Genomic DNA, 19,803 nt, shown 5'->3' with positions numbered 1-19,803 from the left:
GCTCTAGAGTGAGTATCGTTACCAGGAGAGGTGTGTGTAATCCTTAGCAAGAGAGGACTCACTTTTTTGCTTCCCCCAGTTCTGTTGAGGGTACACACAAATTCTCACCTGATCATCTATTTTTTTAGGGTGCAGATCAGTAGGTTTTTCAGATTGCAGAATAACAGGCTGGCTTTTGCCTTTTTGAGCTACAGTAGTGAGCATGTAAGCCTTGCAAAAACCAGATTATTTAGCAGAGTGGAGCATGCTGTTCCCTACTCTTTGGGTGTGAGTTTGGTTTTGGAGAAGCAGTTGGTTTAAATGCTTTTTGGAAATGTGGTGCGGTGAATTGTGCTTTTTAAGCCAGGTAGTATGGAAAGGGTCATGCTAAGACAGCAGCCTGAAATATAATTAAAATTCAGCTGAGGAGATTCATGTTTTCAAGTTATTAGTGACATGTCTTCACTTCTTGGACAGACTGCGAATGGAGTTGCTATCTTTAGGTCTGTAGAAGACACTGAAATGCAGTCCACGCAGCTGTGCTTGTGATTTGGTACTAATGCAGTTTGACCACTGTGTCATCACAGATCTCCAAATCCATCCCAGCAGGGAGGAGTTGAGGGACTGATGATGTAGACCCTTCCTTATAGAGGGCAACTTGCATGGTTTCTTGCATATTCGTTGGACTGTATGCAGTTCCTAGGCTGTCCTGCCATGCAAAAAGGTCACTGAAGATGATGGAATGTAGCATGATCGTTTGCTGCATTTTGGCAGCAAACCCACCAGTTTGTTCCCATCACCAGGTTGGGCTCACTGTAGAGCGATCCCTTTGGGATGGGATGATGATGCATTTCTCTGAAAACCAATTTATTCGGGTTGTGCTTTGGCTAAGAAACTCTTTCCACATCTCTTGCTGCAGATAAGCTTTTGCGTGTACACCATTCTGGGAGTTGTGAAACGAGCTCGTTGGCCTGCTGCTACTGAAGAGGCAAAAGCTGGAGGATTCCTGGTGGGATACATGCCCAGCGGAAGTCCAATCTACCGTAATCCCTGCACTGAGCAGGTCCTGAAGCTTCTTGACAACTTACTTGCTCTTATAAGGTGGGTCAAGTTGACTTGAAATCATTTATTTTGACTTAAGACTCTCTGAAATCAAAGTGTAATAAATACGTGGTATGCTCAGAGCATGTTCTCCCAGTGAAGCCAGCAGGAACACAGGCTGGTGCCAGTGCCCAAGTACTGTTCCTGACTGTTCACAGTGGGGAATGGCACTGGGGAAACTGGAGCCTTCTGAATGTTCATTGGCCTGGCCTACAAGAGTCCATCAAAGCCAATGGGAGCTTGGGCTGGGGTTGCCTTCCCCACCTCCACTGCTATAAATCTGCCACCCAGTTAATCGTTTCTCGACTAACATCTCTGCTCTGCCCTCAGCCCCTACAAGGCCACCTCTCCAGTCACCACCAGGGCAGTCCCAGCTCTCATCGCATCCTGTTTGTGTTGTTCTCTCTTCAGTATTAAATTAAGCTGGTTTTGCTGAACGTGAACACCAGCCTCCTGAAGCACTGTCTGCTATTGAAATCAGTGGATGCATACTCTCAGGCTGTTGCTACCTTGCAGTGCCTCTCTGCGTGTCACTGGTGTTGTGTACATCTGGGGCAGTCAGAGGAGGGAGCAAGAGAAGGCAGAAAAGGGAAATCCTGAATAACAAAGTTCCCGGAATTATAAAGAAGGAATCTGTCTCAGGGTAACTGCTGACACTGGGATTTTGCTAAGCTTCTGGGGCAGTTTTGTGAGATAATGCTACATGTTGTATACAGGAAAACACGAGGCTCTGTCCTTGGGAGGAGCCTGTTGGGAAAGAGCATTTTCAGATCCACTTAGATTTTCCAGCTCTCAGGTCTGTGAGGAAGGGGGCCCTATTACTCAAGCTCTGTGTAGTCAGGTATGTTTGGTAGTCACTGAGCTCAGGACTGTGCTGCTTCCAGTGAGAAACAACATGCTGGACTGGTAAGACAAGCACGTGCTCTCTTGGCCTACCCTAGCAGCGTTTCTCATGGCAAAGCTCTGCGTAGCCCAGCAGGTGGTACTTAGTCCAGTGGGCATGGTTGAACCATCTTATTATGGCTGTGGAGCTGTGCTTGAAGTGTTTTTTTTGCCTTTTGTCCTGGAAGGCTGAAGACCCTATCAATGAGCTTTAGGGAGAGGTTAGGTAGAGTAGAGTTGCCTAAGTAGCCTCATGCCATTTCTTCAAGAGCCTGGAACATGCTCCATATTGTGGGAGACAAACTAAACCAGTGCCCAAGGTCTGAAGAGGCTGCAATGGACAGACTTTTTGCTTGTGCGATTGCTGTTCTTGCCAGAACTTATGTGTTATTAAAAACACTTGGGATCTCTTTTACAACAAGCTTAGGAGGCTATTACCAAACTGTTTTCTGTCAAACTCCTACTGCACTACCAGTAAAGAAGCAGAAATTCTGTGCCTGCTTGTTTACCACCTCCAGGAAAATGCATGAGCTATGTTTTGTTGCCAGTACTTCCCTATCAACATAAAGGAAGAGGCTCCCTTGCTGGTTTTTGAGATAATGCATCTGTGGTGTTCAAGCATGTCTACTGCTGTCCAAAATATTTTCTGAGCGTATGGTAGTATCATACATGAAGTGGCCTGTATGTCACTCAGAGGTATCCAGGATTTTCTTGTGGCTGGATGCTCCAACAAAAAACAACAGCTGATGTACTGAGAGCAGTAGATCCTCCACTTCATACCTTCCCTGGCTGCTGCAGAATGTAGAGGCCTCTTTGCGTGACAGCTGCAAACTCATAGCTGCTCCTTGCAAATGTTGATGATGATTATGTCCTGGAGAAGTTGGAGCTTGTGCTATGGAGCTTCTGGTGTGTTTTTCACTGGCTTTGAGTACCTTTTCTATATACTGCTTCCTCAGGCCCTCTTTAATATGGATTACACAAGAGAACATGGAATCTGTAGCAGCCTGTCAGCAGGCAAGAAATACAGGGATATGAGGAAGGCTGGCTGGCGGGAAAGCTGCCTGTGTTGAAGATGCCTTCAGGAACATAGCTGCATTCCTACTTGGGGATGGATGCTTCTCTTAGCTCTGTGCCATAACGCAGCTTTCTAGGGGGATAAGCTCATGTGCTTATGCAGAAAGCAGATGTGGAAGTCCTCACAGATTGTGTTGGTTACTGTGTGAGCAGATCTGCAAGTAACCAGCACGGATCCTACCGAGCAGCTGAATTGAACAGCAAGTCAGGCACCAGTATGCAAAAAAACTGCAGGCTGAGCAGCTGGGTCTGCTGCTCTCTGGATGTTGTGTGACATTCTTCTGCTGTGTTTGCAGACAGAAGCAGTGAAAGTTGCTAAGCCATTTGCTTGGGGTTTTTGTTTTGTTTTGGGTTTTTTTTGCCATTACCTTTTGCCAAGGTAAGTAGCTTGAGGGTAGGTCATGGATGACACCAAAGAGCCGAGAGGAATGAGAGGGAGTCCAAGTAACAGGGAAAAATAAGGTAGCTTTGAGTGGCGTCTTTTTGTGCCTACCCATATTTGTCTCTGTCTTGATAGTTGTATTTACTGACTTATTTTGAGGTTGCTTCGTTAATCACTGCTTGCAGCTTTTTGAGTGATGATTCTCCTGTTCTATGTGGTACCTCATTTCATCTAGGTGCTTTCTAGCTTCTGGCTTTAATTTTTCTCTCCTGAATTTAAACTCACGTCATCATCTCCAGCCACCTTTAGATAAAGGCGCATTTCTGGAGTCAGTAGCTGCATGAACTGATTGGCACAGCACCTTTATTGTGCTGGGATTTGCTCGTGTTTTGTTGCAGTTGGACTGGTCAGGCTCAGCAAATGGTTTCTGTGGACAAAGGCTCTTTTGGAACTCCTCTTGATGCTGACATTACCAATGCATTAATGCTGGTGAAAGAATTGGATAGACATGGATGTTATAGGCATTTTCATTGTAGACGGCTCCAGCTTTGGATAAAGATTCTTCGAGCATGGACTGTCCTAGAGGGCTCATCTTCTGGTCTTCAAGCCATCTCTCTAGGCATCAGACACTCTTTGCAGCAGAGCTGTGACCATCACTAAAAATACACTCCTCCAAGTCCTGCCATATCCTTTGCTTGCCTTTTCTAAAGTGTAAATGTCTCTTGAATTTTGTTTTTCCATATTTTCCTCGGTGTGGCATGCCCAGGAGTGCTGCTTATTGCTGAGGGTCTCAGCTGGAACGTGCCTAGGGGCTACATCTTCATCATGTACGAGGGGTGTTGGATGCATTTTTAACTCCTATGGGGAGCAGCTGATTAGCCATTTTCTCTCCATTGCCACTGGGACCTTGCTAAAGTATTAATTAAGTGAGACCGGCCTGTGAGTGAACATCTGCCCTCCCAACTGTCAAACTCGAGAAAATGCTTCAAGGACTCTGAAACAACTAAGGACCATGAGCACAGCTTCAAGATATGACTGACTGGGCCATCCTGTTGGGGTTAGAGCAGTGGGTTTTTAAGGTTCACCCCTGCAATTCCTTGGGTTCGCCCCACTGCCTTTCTGCCCAGCATGAGGCCAAGCCAACATTGGCATGGAGCAGGCAGGAGACATATGAGAGGAGATGATTTTGGTAGCTAGGTTTCAGGGTAGCCTCAAGCAGAAATGCAGTTATTTTGAGTCAGTGGAACAGCATTATCCAAACTTCTGTGGAGGCTGGGTTGCTCCCTGGCCCCTCTTGGGAAAGTAAAGCCAGCTTGTGCCCCTTTTGAGGCCTGTTGCATGGTGTTAGATCCAGCCCAGAATGAGAGTATGGGTCGTTAAGAAGCCATTTGTGTAGCTCTTTCTTATGAAACTTACATACTTGCCTGCCTCACATGCAGTGAGCAGGGAAGTATTTTTTAACACTTGCAGAGAGAAATGGGATAGTTTCTGTTTTGGAGCTAACTCAGGCTCTCTGTAAACTCAGGCAGACGTCACTGTGTCGGGGTTGCCAGGATTGTGAACGTAGACCTTCAAAAACAAACAAAAAAATTAAAAAATCATTAAGACATGAGTGAAAGCTGAGACTCTGGAGAACATACTGAGGTCTGTCCACGCTCCCTTCCCCCAGCCATTCCCATGTACCCCCCTGCTTTGGGAACGCTGCTCTAGGGGGAGATACTGAGTTGCCCTTGATCACCTCTAGCAGCAGGTACAATGGCATTGCAGTTTTGGAGGAGGCTGCAGGATTTGTGCTGTGTGCAGCTGGCGACACCCAGAGTGGAGGTCTGAGGTCTCAAAGGAGAGAGGTAGGTGAGAGAGACACCCCCTGCCGAATCCAGCTCTGAGTGTCAGTACCCTGGCTAAGAGGGGACCCATTTTGGCCTGGATGGCAAGAACCAGCCACCCGTGGCTGAATTGGTGTCCCTTGTGGAGAGCTGACCGTGGCCGCCTCCTGATGATGCGGAATTGTTCCCAGCTGGATGTGTTGTCCAGGGGGCACATGTGTCTGCCATAAGTAACATCTGATTGGACTGATGTTCTCCCTAGCGTCCCTCCAATGCCACCTGCCATTCTGGGGACTGTGACCCATCCCTGGGGGGCAGTGTGTGTATTTCGGAGCTGAAACAGCCCCTCCCTCTGCAGGGGCCTTCGGTGCAGAAGATCTTTTGAGATTACGGAATCCGTGTCTTGTCAGTTTTTAAAATACATTCTCTGATCCCTTTGGCCAAGCTAATAAGCTGTTGCCAGCATCGTCTGGAGAACTGCTGGGAGTTTTTACTGCCAGTGCTTGCAAGGGGTGGGGTGAACTGAAATAAGTGTAAGGGGCAGCCAGGAGAATTCAGGACATGAGGTGGAGTCACTCCATGTCTCTGTTGGGTCAGGTTCCCCAATATTCTTGCAGGTGGGGAAGGGGGATCCCATGCACACGTGCTTGGTCTCACCTTCCTCATCATCTGCCTCAGAGGAGCTGTTCACAAGCTGAAGGAGAGGATCCCACTGTCAAGGGCAAAAGGGGTTGACCCACATGAATATAAACCAAGTGCTCTTCTATTTCAGGACTCACAACAATCTTTACATGCCAGAGATGGTGGCTAGGATGGGGGAAACATTTGCAAAGGCCTTAGACATGCTGGAGGTGGAGAAGAACGCCATCCTAGGTAAGGAGCTTCTCTTCAGGAGGAATGTGTGGGCAGATTCTCAGAGGCATTTGAGGTGGTGGTCCATCAATAGCAGTGGAAGCGAAGAGGGGCTGGAGAGCAAGCTTCTTCATAGTATTCACAGCTCAGCTATGATTTGAACCTGCTGAAATTAAGAATTTAAATCCGTTATTGGCCTCGGGCAAATCGGTTTCTTCTGCATGAAATTAAGGGTACCCTACCAAATTGCTTATCCCAGCTGGGTGGTAGTCTCTGCAACAGGGCATTTCAGGCTGGAGAGACTGGGGGCTGCTGTAATTGTTTGCCTTTGAGCAGAATTAGTGCTCAGCAGGATCACTGAGTGCTGGTGCAGAGACCTGTCCTGGAGGGCAAGAGCCAAGTCCTGCAGTATAGCCCTGTGATTTGTTTCCAGATGGTGTATTAGAAAGAGGCTTTTGGAACTGTCTTAAAACAGGTTTGAGCTTGTGCACACAGAAGCCTTTCCAGCCAAGCAGAAGTGGGTGGCCTTGTGGATAAAGTGTAGACCATGACTCTGGAAATTGGGGTTTAATTTCAGGTTCTGACAGGCAGTGAAATACTTTGGGGAAGTTGCTTTGTCTTATCTCTGTTTCTTATCTGTAAAATGAGGAGATGCTTCCTTTATCTGTTTTCTGTGACCTATAAACTCCGTCTGTGAACCACTGCACATAAAGCAGTAGGGCCTTGATCTCTGCTCTAAACTTTTTAATATTGTAGTTCAGCCGTAGCTTGTGTCCCAACAGAGATTATTACAAACCTGAAATGATGGGCTAATTAGAAGAGCTGCACAACTGTCAGCTTTGCCTTTGACTGGGTTCTGATAGCTCCAGTAAGTTTTGTTTTGGAGAAACAAGGGGGCTATAACAACCTTAGTGGGAACACTGCTCTGGGTACAACCAACCTGAACTTGGCTGACCTCTGAGGGGAGGTTCTACCCCAGGGTTGCTGCACCTCTTCCCATTTGGCTGCATGTTGATCTTGCCGGGTATCTCCCTCACTGCCATCAGGGTGGCTGGGGCCTGCCCAGCATGTTCTGAAGGTGGTCTGTGTTCTCTCATTAATATAGCTGAAGCTTATTCTTTCCCACAGGTCTCCCTCAGCCTCTGCTGGAGCTGTATGACTCTCCTGTTTACAAAACAGTCTTAGAAAGGATGCAGGGCTTCTTCTGTACCCTCTACGACAACTGGTAAGAGCACCAGATATCCCCCACACAATCCAACATTGCACAGCTGGAGCAGTGGGATATTGCTGGGGGCTGACTTCTTCTAAAGTTAGATATTTATTTTTTTTTATGTGAACTGTGTCCTATAATGTCCAAGTATGAGTTGCAGTGGTGAACTACACTGGGTCATTGTAACCTACCGCATACACATGGAACACAGTACCTGGAAAAAGTACCTCAAAATGTGGATCTGCTTTCAGCTCTTCTGCAGTTAGGTGGTCAAATTGGAGCACTTATCTGATATCCTGACCTAGTTTGTCTCTCTGCCACTTTTCTGTGTTAGGATACATCAGCACTTGTGCATTTTAGTGCTTAAATGTTTAATTAATTGTTCCTCTGCAGGTATCCCAGAAAAAAAGAGATACCATGCTAAAATTCCTCTATAGTATTTGATTAAGAACTCGCTAACTATGTAATCTCAAGATGATAGTACTTGCAGCCTTTGCAGGCCTGAGGCATGGCACCTGTTATTTAGCAGAGTTGCAACTAACTTGTTTTTTGTTTAAGTTTCCACATCCTGGGAAATGCAGGCCCCTCCATGCAACAGGATTTCTACACTGTTGAGGGTCTCGCCACCCAGCTCCTCAGCTCAGCTTTCATCAACCTCAACAACATTCCTGATTACAGACTGCGTCCCATGCTCCGTATCCTTCCGTCACTGTCTCAGGCCACCTAGGGAGGCTTTGAGCATGTAAATTGAAAACCTGGTGGCTTCCTAGCATCATTTTCAGTATGGCCAAGCCAAAGAAGGGTGACTGAGAAGGTAAACAAACTGGGATACACCTAGTGTGCGTGAGGTGAGAGCCTAGAAGGGCATGAGCAGAAACACCAGTGTATGGGGACAAAGAGAATAAATGCAGAGGATTTGTGTGGTCCTGGAAGTACCATGAGAGATGGGTAGTGCCTTCTGGGAGGCGAAGGGGCTTGGATAGCGTAGGATCTTGGCAGCAGGGTGTCTGACTAGACTTTGTGCTTGTGTGGGAGACTATCTGGGGTTCCCAGCCCGCTTTCCAGGACTGGACGTTCAGTCTCACAGCTAGGAAATGGGCACTAAGCACTCTCAGCTGAACTGTCAGGGGAAGAGGCTGGATACCTCATGCTCTTGCTGTGTATAGATGCCACTTGTTAATTCAAGGCTGTGAGGAGGTGAGCTTTGAAGTGTCTGTTGCTTGGTCTCCCAGTGGAGTGGGCTGGTTTGGGCGATGTGCTGCAGTCTCCCTAGCAGGTGGCTGTATGTGCTGGGTCTCTTCCTTAACTGGTCTGTGCAGGTGTGTTTGTGAAGCCCTTGGTACTCTCCTGCCCTTCAGAATACTACGAAACCCTTGTCTGCCCCATGCTGGGACCACTCTTTACCTATCTGCACGTGGTAAGAAAATGGCTTGTTTGATGCCTGTTGCTTGGCAGCCCAGATTCCTTGTAGCAGCTGGCAGCAACATGTGAGAATCTCTGTCTCTCCAAAGCCAGCAGAGACAAAGGCAGAGCCTCGATGCTTAATGATTTTGATGTTGTTTAGGGGGGCTTTTGAGGTGCATTGAACCCTGGCTGTCACACAGCACCCCTTGCTGTGAATTCAAACCTGTGAATATCCGCTCCTCAGCCTTCAGCCCTGAGAATTTTTGTGGGCTTTTTTTTTTTTTTTTTGGCCGGTGTCCCTTCATTTTCATGGCAGCTCACTCAGATTCCTACAGCCAGCACAGCCACAGCATCTTCAGTGCAGTTGGTAGCAGTTCTTGTCCCATTCAAAATGGGACTTGGCATGAGAGCTGTGTTTAAAGCTCTTGTGCTTCTGTCAGCTTGGGCGTCTGCACTGTGTTGAGCATGGCTCCTTAGGAAGGTATTGAATCCTCCCTTTTGTCTTGAACAGAGGTTGTCTCAGAAATGGCAGGTGATCAACCAGCGAAGCATGCTCTGGTAAGCTTTCACCCCTTGATATGAGTACTGAAAGGGGGAAATGGGGAGGGAGATGGAGCTTTGGTCTTTTACATGGCCCTTTGCCCAGGGAATAGCCCTGCCAGCAGGAAGCTGGAAAACACTGTTTACCCTGATGGTGACTTATTCCCTGTGCTTGGGTGGAGGGGATACTTCAGTACATTGGCTCCCTTCACACTAAAACCTCTTCTTCTCAGTGAGGATGATGCTGCAGATGACAACCCTGAGTCTCAGGAGATGCTTGAAGAACAGCTGGTCAGGCTGCTGACCCGAGAAGTCATGGATCTCATCAGTAAGTGAAATCAAGCTAGGTCCCCTGGGATGTTTGGGAAATTTGCCCTAGAGAGGACCATGGGAGTTTCTAATGTGCAGTAAAAAAATAACTATAATGACCGGTAGTATTTCACATAATCTTTAGAAGCTAGGTGTGCGACAGTTAACCCTGCCAAAAACTTAGCTGAAACCTAATAAGAGATCAATTAAAAACCTTCAGAAAAGAGCTTGCTTTCTTTCATTTCGGGCTCTGTGGTTTTGGCACTGTCTCTGTAGTCCAGTCCAGTCCTCCTTTGGAATCTGCGTTCTCCCTTTCTGTGCCCTGGAGCCCAATACGTGACATTGCTTTGTGGACAACCTGAGTGTAGAGCAGTTTTATTGCTGGCCATTGCCATGTCTGTGGCCAGACAGAAGGGAAAAGTCTCTGGGCCAAAGCAATCTCCTTTCTTTGTGTTCCCTTTCTCCAACATCATGTTTTTGGCAGCATGGCTTTGAGCAGAGAGGCTGGGAAAATTGACTGCATTGAGATTGCAGGTCTTCAACCTTATATGTCCTTTCTTGATCTGCCTTGTTGCCTTACAATGCAGCTCTTCTCAGGTTCTAGGCTTCAAAGGGTTTTGCACATTCCTGATTCTCAGTAGTTTGAAGTAGCCAGCGTGCAGCAGGTGGGGAGGGTGCTGTGGGTGGGGTGTTTCAGCCCTCCAGGTATTTGGCTTTTATACTGGGCTTTCAGATTCTTCAGATACTATGTAAGAGCTGGGGGAGCTTGAAGCAGCTGTGTGCCCATCAGAGTCTGTAGGATAATCTCTTCGTGTTCTGAAGTAGCATCTTCCCTTTTCTGCTCCTCTGACCTGCAACTGTTTTTGCAGCTGTTTGCTGTGTTTCTAAGAAAGGTGTTGAGCATAACACTACTGCTGCTGTAGACGGAGATGGTGAGTAAATGCCCACCTTTGCCTATCCTCCCCTTGGTGTATGCAAGCACTTTTCCTATTTCTTAAGAGGGAGAGGCTGGCCTGTTGCTGGAAGTTCTGTATGAGGGGTTTAGGTGCGGTACAAAGCTTTCAGCTCTGTCCTGGCCAGTGTGTCTGGGAGTCACAGAAAAACCCAGTCTAGCCTAGGAACAAATGTGCTGTAGGGTTCACAGTTAGCATGTTGGAGCAGCTGATTCTTAAGGTACCAAGAAAGGGGGCTGAGGAGAAGAGGGGGATGCGCACAGTCTTCCTGAGAGCTGGAGGTAGCTAGTTAGGTGCCCTTCCTGCCCCACAAAGAAAGGGTGGGTGCCTTCTGCTTGGAGAGAGATGTTCTGGCAAGCTGTGCCGCTATACTGATTTTGTGTGCTGTCCCCTGGCTCCCAGCTTAGTTCTCGCTGTGCCTCCCTGCGTCTCCCTCAGTCCTCAGGAGGCTGTGTTCACAGTGCTACCTTTTCTCTGCTCTGCAGATGATGAGGCGATGGCCACGGAGGTGACTCCCCCTGCCAGCGCAGAGCTCACAGAGCTCGGCAAGTGTCTGATGAAGCAGGAGGTAAGAGCGCACGCTCTGACTTCCACTGTCCTTTCTCTGTGCTCCTTGTCACAACTTGCCTGGGGTGCAGCCAGATGTTGCTACAGAGATGTAGACTGCTGCAGTGTTCCCCAGTGTGACAGTCTTCTCTGGGGAACATAATGTGTTTTTTAAGGGCCTTGTTAATGGTTGCAGAAGCCACAAAGCAAATGGGGGTTGGGATCCAGCATAAAATGCAGTTACAGAGTTTCAGCTCCTCTGTGGGTGAGGCCTTGGGCATGGAGACCCTGGGCATTCAGCCCCTAAGGTGTTCCCTGGCTCTGTCTCTATCCTGGGCACCAGTCTTCACAAGGAAGAACTTCACCCAGGCAGCTCTTTTTTTCTTTTTTTTTTTTTCTTCTTCTGTAAAATCTGCCAGAGCTGGCATAGCTGCTGTGCAGAGTGCCTTCATCCTGATACCTCTGTCCTACTCCTCTCCTGTGGACCCCTCAGAAGCTCTTGCATAAGCTTTTGCACTGACTTGAGAGTAGCAGCTGATGGGAGTCCATGGGTGATGAAGGGAGCAGGTTTGCCTGACGTTGGTTCCTCATGGCTATGATGGTGCACACTGGGTGCCTTTGAGCACCTTCAGCTGGAGCAGCAGAGTACGCAGGATTCTCAGAAGATGGCCCTGAGGAGCTCCTGCAGAATCCCTGGATTGCTTCTTGGCTCCCTTCAGGTATGAACCCCGGAGATGGGAAACAGTTCCTCTGACTGTTTTCCCTCTACCCCTTTTCAGGATGTTTGCACCGCGCTGCTGATCACTGCCTACACATCCCTTTCCTGGAAGGACACCTTGTCCTGCCAAAGAACCACAACACAGCTTTGCTGGCCGCTGCTCAAACAGGTACCTCTGTGAGGAAGAAGGGATTAGTTCTGGCAGGGTTGGGAGAGGAAGCTCTGAATGTAGTGAGAAGCATGGCTGCTTCACCCCTCGGCACCTTCTCCCTTGGGAAGACCGAGCTGCTGCAGAAAGGCAGTCCCGTATCAGTATCCTGCTTCCGTGCTGACAGTGCCTCTTCCCCAGGTGCTTCCAGGAAACCTCCTGCCCGATGCCGTGTCCTGGTTTTTCACAAGTGTGCTGAAGGGCTTACAGACACACGGGCAGCACGATGGCTGCATGGCAGCTCTTGTCCACCTGGCTTTCCAGATCTACGAGGCTTTGGTGAGAAATTCTGCTCTTTGTCCAGCTGCCAGGTTGATTGGGGAGTGGTGGAAAACTAATCCCATGCCCACTTGGGTAGGGCTAGAGGAGCTAATGGCCCCCCAAGGACAGCAGGGCTGCTCCTCTAGCAGAACTGTGTTAACCGTACTTCTCCCTGCAGCGCCCTCGCTACGCTGAGCTGAAGGCAGTGATGGAGCAGGTCCCAGATATCCAGAGGGACTCTTTGGAGCAGTTTGATTCAAAGCTTCTCAACCCAACGCTGCAGAAGGTGGCAGACAAGCGCCGGAAGGATCATTTCAAGCGCCTCATCACAGGTTGCATTGGGGTAGGTGATACCCTGGAAGAAAAGTAATCTGTTTTGTTTTCACGCTGGTACGCTGCAGAAGTGCTGGGGCAGCCTGCCTGCCTCCCCCCAGCTCACCCCCATTCCCAGCCAGGAAGCTGTTGCAGCATATTCTCAGTGTTCTCTCTCTCTCTCTCTCTCTCTCTCTCTCTCTCTCTCTTCAACCTGGAGGTACAGTGGGGATGGCAGCACAGACTGAGCAGCCCTTCCTGCAATGGTTTTCCACGGAGGCAGGGGGTACCTTGCACAAAGGTGCCCGGGGGACAGGGTGTTAAAATGTTTGAATGAAACTGCTAGGTGGGTGCTGGGCTTTTGTGAGAAATGGTGGCATTGGAGCCTGGTGGCACTGAGTTAGAAGCTGGGGAGCTGGTGCACTGGTGGTTACCTCAGCTCCCTGGCACTTGTGAGGGACCAGGCCTGAGATTCCCCAAAATGCAAGCATGGGGTCTGGGCCTAGGTATTGCTCAGTCTGGTGTCTGCCTCTGAGCTGAGTGGGGCTGTGAAGGCAGTAATGACTGATGCCTGCCTGTCTGTCCTCTGCAGAAGCCCCTTGGGGAGCAGTTCCGCAAGGAGGTTCATATCCGGAACCTCCCATCTCTCTTCAAAATGGTGAAGCCATCATTGGAGACAGACGTGCTAGAAAATGAAGATGGAGAAGGCCTCACTGCACTCTTTGAGCCCTGAGCCTGGGATGCTGCAACCATCTCCTCCCCTTATATTTTGTCTCTCCTCATAGTAAGCACATTAGATTCTCCTTGTCATCACCTCCACAGCATTCGTCTGAATAAAGCCCCTTACGGGTCCTGTCCCATTCTCCTCCCTACAGGGGGATGGGGCCTGCGGTGACATTTGAACCAGTCTATTAAGCTTTTCCTGATTCCCTCCCCTCCATTGGATGAGCATCTTTAGACCTCTGCTTCTCAGTGGGAGCTAAGCCCATAGACTCTGTTAGGTAAAACCTTATCATCCTGTAGCCTTGGGTCACTCTTGCTCCACTTCTTCATCCCTTGGGGTTTAGGATCAATGCAAAAGGCAGAGTAGTGTGCCATGTGACAAGGGGCTACCCTAATCTTCCTCTGGGTGCTAGTAGCCAGGCTTTGTAGGGGACACATCAGACACTCCTGCCGTGCCTGTTGGCACTGGTCCCTGGCAGACTGGTATTCTGATGAACCCGTTTCCCTCCAGGATGCTGAGCCTGGGGCTGAGGGCCATGTGCCAGGAAGCCTAGCAGTGCTCTTGGATCTCCCTCGAGATCAGCCTTTTTAAGGTGCAGCTGCTCTCTAGGAGGCAGACACTGTCATACATATGTATACATGCATATGTATATATAGATGATCATAGAGCTTGTTCTACCCAGAGCCAAATGGAAGGCGCTTACTTTGTGCCAGCCTTTCTTGGACATCTCTCAGGGGGAACAGGAAAGACTTATTATTTTTTTTAATTATTATTTCTTTTTACCATGCCCTGTAGACTAGAACATGGCCAGTGCAGGGTACACAAAATCTGGACCAATATCTGAAGCGCCTGCAAACCAAAAGGGATCTCCTCACCCTCTTGCTGTGGAGGTGACAATAGCCTGTGTTTTTACCCAGTCTGGTACTTCTTGGAGAATTGCCTGGTGGGGCAGGAGGGGTGGGGTTTATACTGCAGTTTACAGGGAGGAACCAGGTCAGAAACTGGGTTTTAGATGAGGTGGGACTCTGTCAAACCACTCCAGTCTGCAAAGCTGGTTCTTCTTACATGACAAATGGTTCACTCGATCTATCCTAGTGTTAGCACAGGAGCTGGGAGGGTCTGTCCAGAGCTAGTTGGCAGTTCTGCCACTCAGGAGACAGAACAGGTAATAAGCTGTGGTGGGCAGAGAAGGTGGTGTCTCAACTTGGACAGAAAAGCTGGGGTTGGGAAGGGTGGGAGCGCAGAAAGGAAGGGCAGGCCTTGGGAATCTACGTAACCTCCTGCCCCTGCTGTTCCACCAGCACCCTCCCCTTTCCTCCTGGCCTCAAACTTTTTTAACCTCTGAGCTAACATGGCTCCTGGCTCTAGCAAAGGCTGGGTGTATTTATTGTGTTGTGATTTTTTTAACATTCTGTGACTTCATGCTAGACACAAGGGGTTTTTTTTAAATGGTTTTTAGAACCTTTTTTGTAGGAATGTTTAAATCCGAAGCTGTCTCTGAACTGGTTGTGTTACACCTCTGAATGTCAGTAAAGCTATTCCAGTTTCATACACATGGTGTCATGGTTTCATTTTTATTCTTTTATCTGTTTCAGTAAGACCTGAGGCCTCTGCTCTGCCCACACTACCTTCCTAAGGATTGTTCAGCACTCCTTATTCCAACTACCAAAAAGGGAACACCTTTGCTGGTAGTCAACATACATTATCAGGGAGGGGATGAACCATTCCAGATCATGTAATTAAATTAGAAGGCAAGGGGGAAATTGCATTTAAAAGTAATAAATAATATCACTTAGAGCTGGTTTATATTAAGACTACAACAGCTGCTAGGTCCCAGTTTACAGCTTGAAAAGTATGTGTTGCCAAAGTGAAAAAACCATTTGGCATGGCTATTCCTGGGTATGTCCCATAAGCAATATGGGAAATATGCAAAGCAATAGCACAGAAAGGTGCATATGCTACTAAAGTAGCCTTTAAGCCCAACCATACCTATTGCAGGGAAGAGCAATGTCTTGTGATAGTACTGTAGTTCAGCTGTTAACTCTCAGCTGACCTTTTCAGCAACACAGGAAGGTGATGGAGCTATTGCCTTCTGGCTGTCCTCTCGCCTGATCAAGGCTGCCTGAAAGGTCTCTCTACAACAAAAGCAGAAGCCCTCAAAGAAGTGGGCCTGAACAACATCAATGTAAGTTTTTGTTACAAAACCTTTTTCTGAGGCCCCAGCTGTAATCCAGCTCAGCATGGGAGCTGGCTCAGCTTGTTAAAACAGAAAGGCTCCAGCTAGAAATTACTATTTTTCAAACGGGATTAACACCTAAATGGTGTTCAGGAGGCACTATCCACAGCCTGAATGGAAAGGAACTTCTCTATGTTTACGCTGGCACTGGGACTAGACCCTGTGGTCCTAATACAGCTGAGCTGTGCAAGCTTTAAGCAAGCAAAAAGCCCTAGTGACGTATCTTAGCTAAGGCTGTGTTAGGAGCTCTAACCCAGGAGGTACAGCCTACAGGACCTGGGCCTAGCTCTTGGGTTGCCAACGCTCCCTTCTAAGAATGAGTGGATGAATGAGGTGCTGTGGGATGGGGTCAGCAGCCAAGGTTCCCTACAAGCCTGCTGAAAAAAAGATGAGGTGCAATGGCCAGCAAGCACAGCTGTGAAACACTGAAAGCTCCCAGAACAGCCCTAAAAGGGAAGCAGCCGCTCTCGCCAGCAACCAATTACCAGCTGTCTTGAAAAGAAATCTGGAAGCAAGGCATGGCGCTGCAACACAATACAGTGACATGGGACAGGCTGGGAGTGAAGCCAGAATGCCAAGCATACAGCATATCCACCCTAACACCTATAAAGCTGTTTACAGTATAAGTACCTACCCCAGTGAAACAGAAAAAAAGTATGATTTGCTACACTAAACTAGCATTGTAGTGAGGACTGACTTAAACAACTGGGACACACCAGTACTCCCAGCCATTCCCTGAAGTTCTAGTTCTTCATCAGCTTGTCAACAGACTTTCACAAGCCAAGACCTACCTGGTGCTGACTAACAGTAGTGCTCGCCACTGCGACTAACTTGCAAGTCCTCCCAGGCTTCCCTGGGTGCAGACAGGCCTTTGACTGTCACTTGCCCTCCACCATCCAGTTCAGCCCAAAGTACATTCAAGTCACTGAAAGGGAGAACGTATTGTCAAATCTAACACATGGGCAGAAATGCCTTACCTTGAGCTATTTAAGAAGGGACAGTCAGTCCTTACAGAGCATGTTTCTTTAAACCTCACCTTTGCACAGAGAAGCCCAGTACTGTATCAGAGACTCATGGCACAGTTTGGGCCGGAAGGGACTGTTAAAGACCATCTAGTCCAACCCCCCTGCTGGGGGCAAGGACATTGTTCACTAGATCAGGTTGCTCAAAGCCCAGTCCAACCTGACCTTGGATGCTTCCAAGCCTTTCTTCACAGGAGAGGTGTCCAAGCCCTCTGACCTACCACATTAACTACCCCAGAGCTTGTCTGAGACACCTGCAAAACAGTCCTGCACTGATACCAACTTGTTAAATCTCACTGACCAGCTGCGAAGTGCTTTACTACGCTGCCGTATCAGTCTCCTTCATATACTCCATGCATTCTAAAATAAATGCTATTGCTCATCTTTAGACCTGCTGCCACTTTCTCTTCTCTGTGTATTACAGTCTCACAATTGTGAACAGCACAGAGACAGCTGTAAAGAAAAGCCTTTATTTTAGTGCATCTCCTCACTGAGGCTCATTACCAACAGAAAATAAATTCATAGAGATGGTCCTAGGACTCAACAAGTCCATCTCAAACCTCTTGCCTATGGAAGAGAAATCACCCCCACAGGCAGATACAGGAAGCCCAGAACAGCAGTGCAGGGATATGCTTCCCAGCTACAGCCTGGTCACTCCATAGGCACAGAGTCCAGCTCATTCAGGAAGCGCTGACACTTTCCCATCAGGATCTTGATAGCTTCACTCACCAGCACATCTGGAGGCAAGATACCCGTCGACTCCACTGAAACTGCACAGAAGACACGAGTCAGCACAGCCACGAGGCAGCTTCAGCCTACACCTGGCTCATTTCTGTCCCTCGTCTTCCCTTACACTGGGACAAGCCAGATCTTCACAGCCAGAGGAAAAGAGGTTACGTTTGCCACAGGAAGCACAAACAAATTCAATCCCAAAGCAACACCTCAGTAGTTACCCACTAGAACATGATATGGGGGGAAGGGGCAGGCAGGATCCAACTATACGTGCTGGCCAGTCTGCTGCTTTGCACAAACCACAGCAGGCTCTGTCCTGTGGAAAATGGGGCACTTACAGATGTAATGGTTTCGCACTCTTGCCAAGCGCACAAGGTTTTTCAGACCCTCGTGACGGAAAACTTCTCTGCTGAACGTGTCCAACCGTGCATTGGCTACTCTTGCCACCTTTTTTCCTAAAGAGGAAAAGATGAAACAAGATGGGCGCCTGCAGCAGATGGGTGCCTTGTGGTCACAGCAGGTGCTTAACCCTCAAACACGCACTCCCGCATCAGCAAAGGCAGCAAAGCTACCAATATAAAGAATCAGCCCATCCCCAACATGGAATTCCAACCCGACAGAACTGGTCTTCTTGAACAGTTCCAACCCAAACACAAAGCTTGTATGTACCCCGGGCAGGACATGAGAAACCTTCTCCACACTCAGCTGCTGGAAAGAGCAAGCTCACTACCCAGTCTTACAGACAACTGAACAGTACTGGAAGCTGCAGTCAGCAGACACAGAGCTCTGTGGGCAGGCACCCAATGCCTCAGCAGTTCAGTGAGATCCCAGTTCATCACCCAACACATCTGCGCGTTGACAGCCACTCATCCATAAAACCAGGCTCCGAATAGCAGAACAGTTGCTGCTCGGCAAGACAACATCACAATGTGGTTTTGTCTTGACAAGGTTTGGCTCTAGTCTCTAATCGGTCTCTGCTAAGGCTTGTAAGGAACAAGGCACTTTAGAGCAGGAAAAAATACCCTTGATGTTCTGGATCTCGATGACTCCAGGGGAAAAGCACTTCTGTAATGTCTCAGCTGCCTCATCCTCAATAGGCTGCAGAAGAGTAATGTCAGGAAGCAGTCGATAACTAGCCGTAGCCACAGGAGAAAACTTGGCATGATCTTTACCTGCACAAAGAGTTAGAGTTAAGGATGAGGGCAGACCTCAGAGAACAAGAGTGCAAGGATGCCAGGACCTAAAGTTCCAGGGGGAAAGCCAGTTCTCCACCCTTCCTCTTCACACAGCTGTGTCCTAGTCCAGGCACTCACGCTCCTCCTCCCGCTGCCTCAGGACCCACAACTCACCTATACCCTTGACACAGTGCATAAGCACATCTATTTCCTGGCCAGGTCGCAACAGTGCAATGAGGATATCGTCATGAACAGGTCGGAAGTCAGCATCTGGAAAGAGGTCTGTCTGATTCCCCAAGGGCACCCACGTCATATGTTTACTGTACACTGTGAAGAGAAGCCACAAGCATCAGTCCCCTGCTGTCTAAAAACAGGTTGCTGACCCATACAGGACCGGAGATGGCAAAAAGCAGAATGACGGAATCAGCTCTCTCTGCTCATAGGGCTGACAGAACAGACCAAATCCTGCCTCCCAAGACCAAAAAAGAAAAAATGGCACCTATTTTTAGGAGAGCTCTCACCTTTGTGATTGAAATATAGTTCATTAGGATCAGATGATTCCTTGGCTGCCTGAGGGTTTCGGCTGCATTTTATTTTCAGCTGGAACTGCAGAGTATCAATTTCTGTGCCTTCTTCATCTCCTGGGAAGGGGAGTACAGCATAAGCCTCTATGGAATCACACTTCTGCTCCATTTATGCAACCCTGATTTCCTGCTTTGGGGGAAACCTTCAATATTTCTATTTGATCCAAGACTCTCACCTTGGTTTCTATATTCGAAGAGTCGAGGGTCAGCTCGGATAGGGATGAGACCCAAACGATGAGCCAGAATTTCATCCTGCACAATGGATGTGTTGTTGTACACAAAGACTTTCTCTACAGCCATCGTTGGCACCTCAGGGAGACAAGAGATCAAGTCAGCATAAGATGACAGTTGAACTACATGCCAACAGAATATCCAGCTAGAGTGTCCCTTCTCTCCCATAAATAATTGCCCTGCAGACTATTTTCAGTGCTATTTCTGGCAAACCCAGCTACGCAATATACCCTTACATCCAATATACCTTTACACCCAACATATACCCTTCCCCGTATTTTTTTTTAAACAAATTAAACCGCAAAGTGAAAGGCAGGCTGATCCACAGACACTACCAACAGCGCCCTTAAGAGCCACAACTGCTATTGCTCATGCTGCTCAGGCCCGAACTCTCTTTGGGCTCCTGACACGCGTGCAGAACGAATTTGTGCTTCTCTTCCAAACCCAGAAGCTGCCCGCAAGGGCTGAGGAAACGCAGGGTCACCCCCGCTCCCCATCACGCAGGTCCCCCCGCTCCCCGGCAGGCGCCCCCCAGCCCTCCC

At 48.4% G+C, this 19,803-nt stretch overlaps 2 protein-coding genes across 2 annotated transcripts in view; one reads left to right on the top strand and one right to left on the bottom strand.

Annotated features, from left to right (window-relative positions):
- Nucleotides 1-13,618, top strand: part of XPO5 (exportin 5) — a gene marked incomplete at its 5' end in the record, with an annotated part of 29,070 nt that extends 15,452 nt beyond the window's left edge. Inside the window, 13 exons of the mRNA XM_009880448.1 lie at nucleotides 892-1,080; nucleotides 6,017-6,117; nucleotides 7,225-7,321; nucleotides 7,865-8,001; nucleotides 8,626-8,723; nucleotides 9,222-9,268; nucleotides 9,484-9,578; nucleotides 10,429-10,491; nucleotides 10,998-11,080; nucleotides 11,838-11,945; nucleotides 12,126-12,263; nucleotides 12,424-12,588; nucleotides 13,150-13,618. Coding sequence (XP_009878750.1) covers nucleotides 892-1,080; nucleotides 6,017-6,117; nucleotides 7,225-7,321; nucleotides 7,865-8,001; nucleotides 8,626-8,723; nucleotides 9,222-9,268; nucleotides 9,484-9,578; nucleotides 10,429-10,491; nucleotides 10,998-11,080; nucleotides 11,838-11,945; nucleotides 12,126-12,263; nucleotides 12,424-12,588; nucleotides 13,150-13,290 — 1,462 coding nt within the window. The remainder of the gene's footprint in view (nucleotides 1-891; nucleotides 1,081-6,016; nucleotides 6,118-7,224; nucleotides 7,322-7,864; nucleotides 8,002-8,625; nucleotides 8,724-9,221; nucleotides 9,269-9,483; nucleotides 9,579-10,428; nucleotides 10,492-10,997; nucleotides 11,081-11,837; nucleotides 11,946-12,125; nucleotides 12,264-12,423; nucleotides 12,589-13,149) is intronic.
- Nucleotides 13,619-16,994: 3,376 nt separating this feature from the next.
- Nucleotides 16,995-19,342, bottom strand: POLR1C (polymerase (RNA) I polypeptide C, 30kDa). Its single transcript, XM_009880409.1, has 6 exons — nucleotides 19,207-19,342; nucleotides 18,968-19,087; nucleotides 18,621-18,773; nucleotides 18,294-18,443; nucleotides 17,610-17,726; nucleotides 16,995-17,309 (listed from the first exon to the last, which is right to left on the bottom strand). Exons 1-6 carry the CDS (start codon nucleotides 19,328-19,330, stop codon nucleotides 17,191-17,193), a joined length of 783 nt encoding a protein of 260 aa, XP_009878711.1. The 5' UTR covers nucleotides 19,331-19,342; the 3' UTR covers nucleotides 16,995-17,190.
- Nucleotides 19,343-19,803: the final 461 nt, after the last annotated feature.

The sequence above is a fragment of the Charadrius vociferus genome, unplaced genomic scaffold, assembly GCF_000708025.1.
Source record: "Charadrius vociferus isolate BGI_N301 unplaced genomic scaffold, ASM70802v2 scaffold62, whole genome shotgun sequence".
Classification (NCBI taxonomy): domain Eukaryota; kingdom Metazoa; phylum Chordata; class Aves; order Charadriiformes; family Charadriidae; genus Charadrius; species Charadrius vociferus.
This window is presented reverse-complemented; position numbering and strand designations above follow the sequence as displayed.

Bases quoted from the DNA above. Each gene is read 5' to 3' on its own strand.
- POLR1C (XM_009880409.1), bottom strand. From the start codon at position 19,330: ATGGCTGTAGAGAAAGTCTTTGTGTACAACAACACATCCATTGTGCAG. The intron at 19,088-19,206 runs GTGAGAGTCTTG...TCCCCTTCCCAG, and splicing joins CTTCGAATATAGAAACCAAG to GAGATGAAGAAGGCACAGAA. The intron at 17,727-18,293 runs GTATTTTTTCCT...TTTCCTCTTTAG, and splicing joins CGAGATCCAGAACATCAAGG to GAAAAAAGGTGGCAAGAGTA.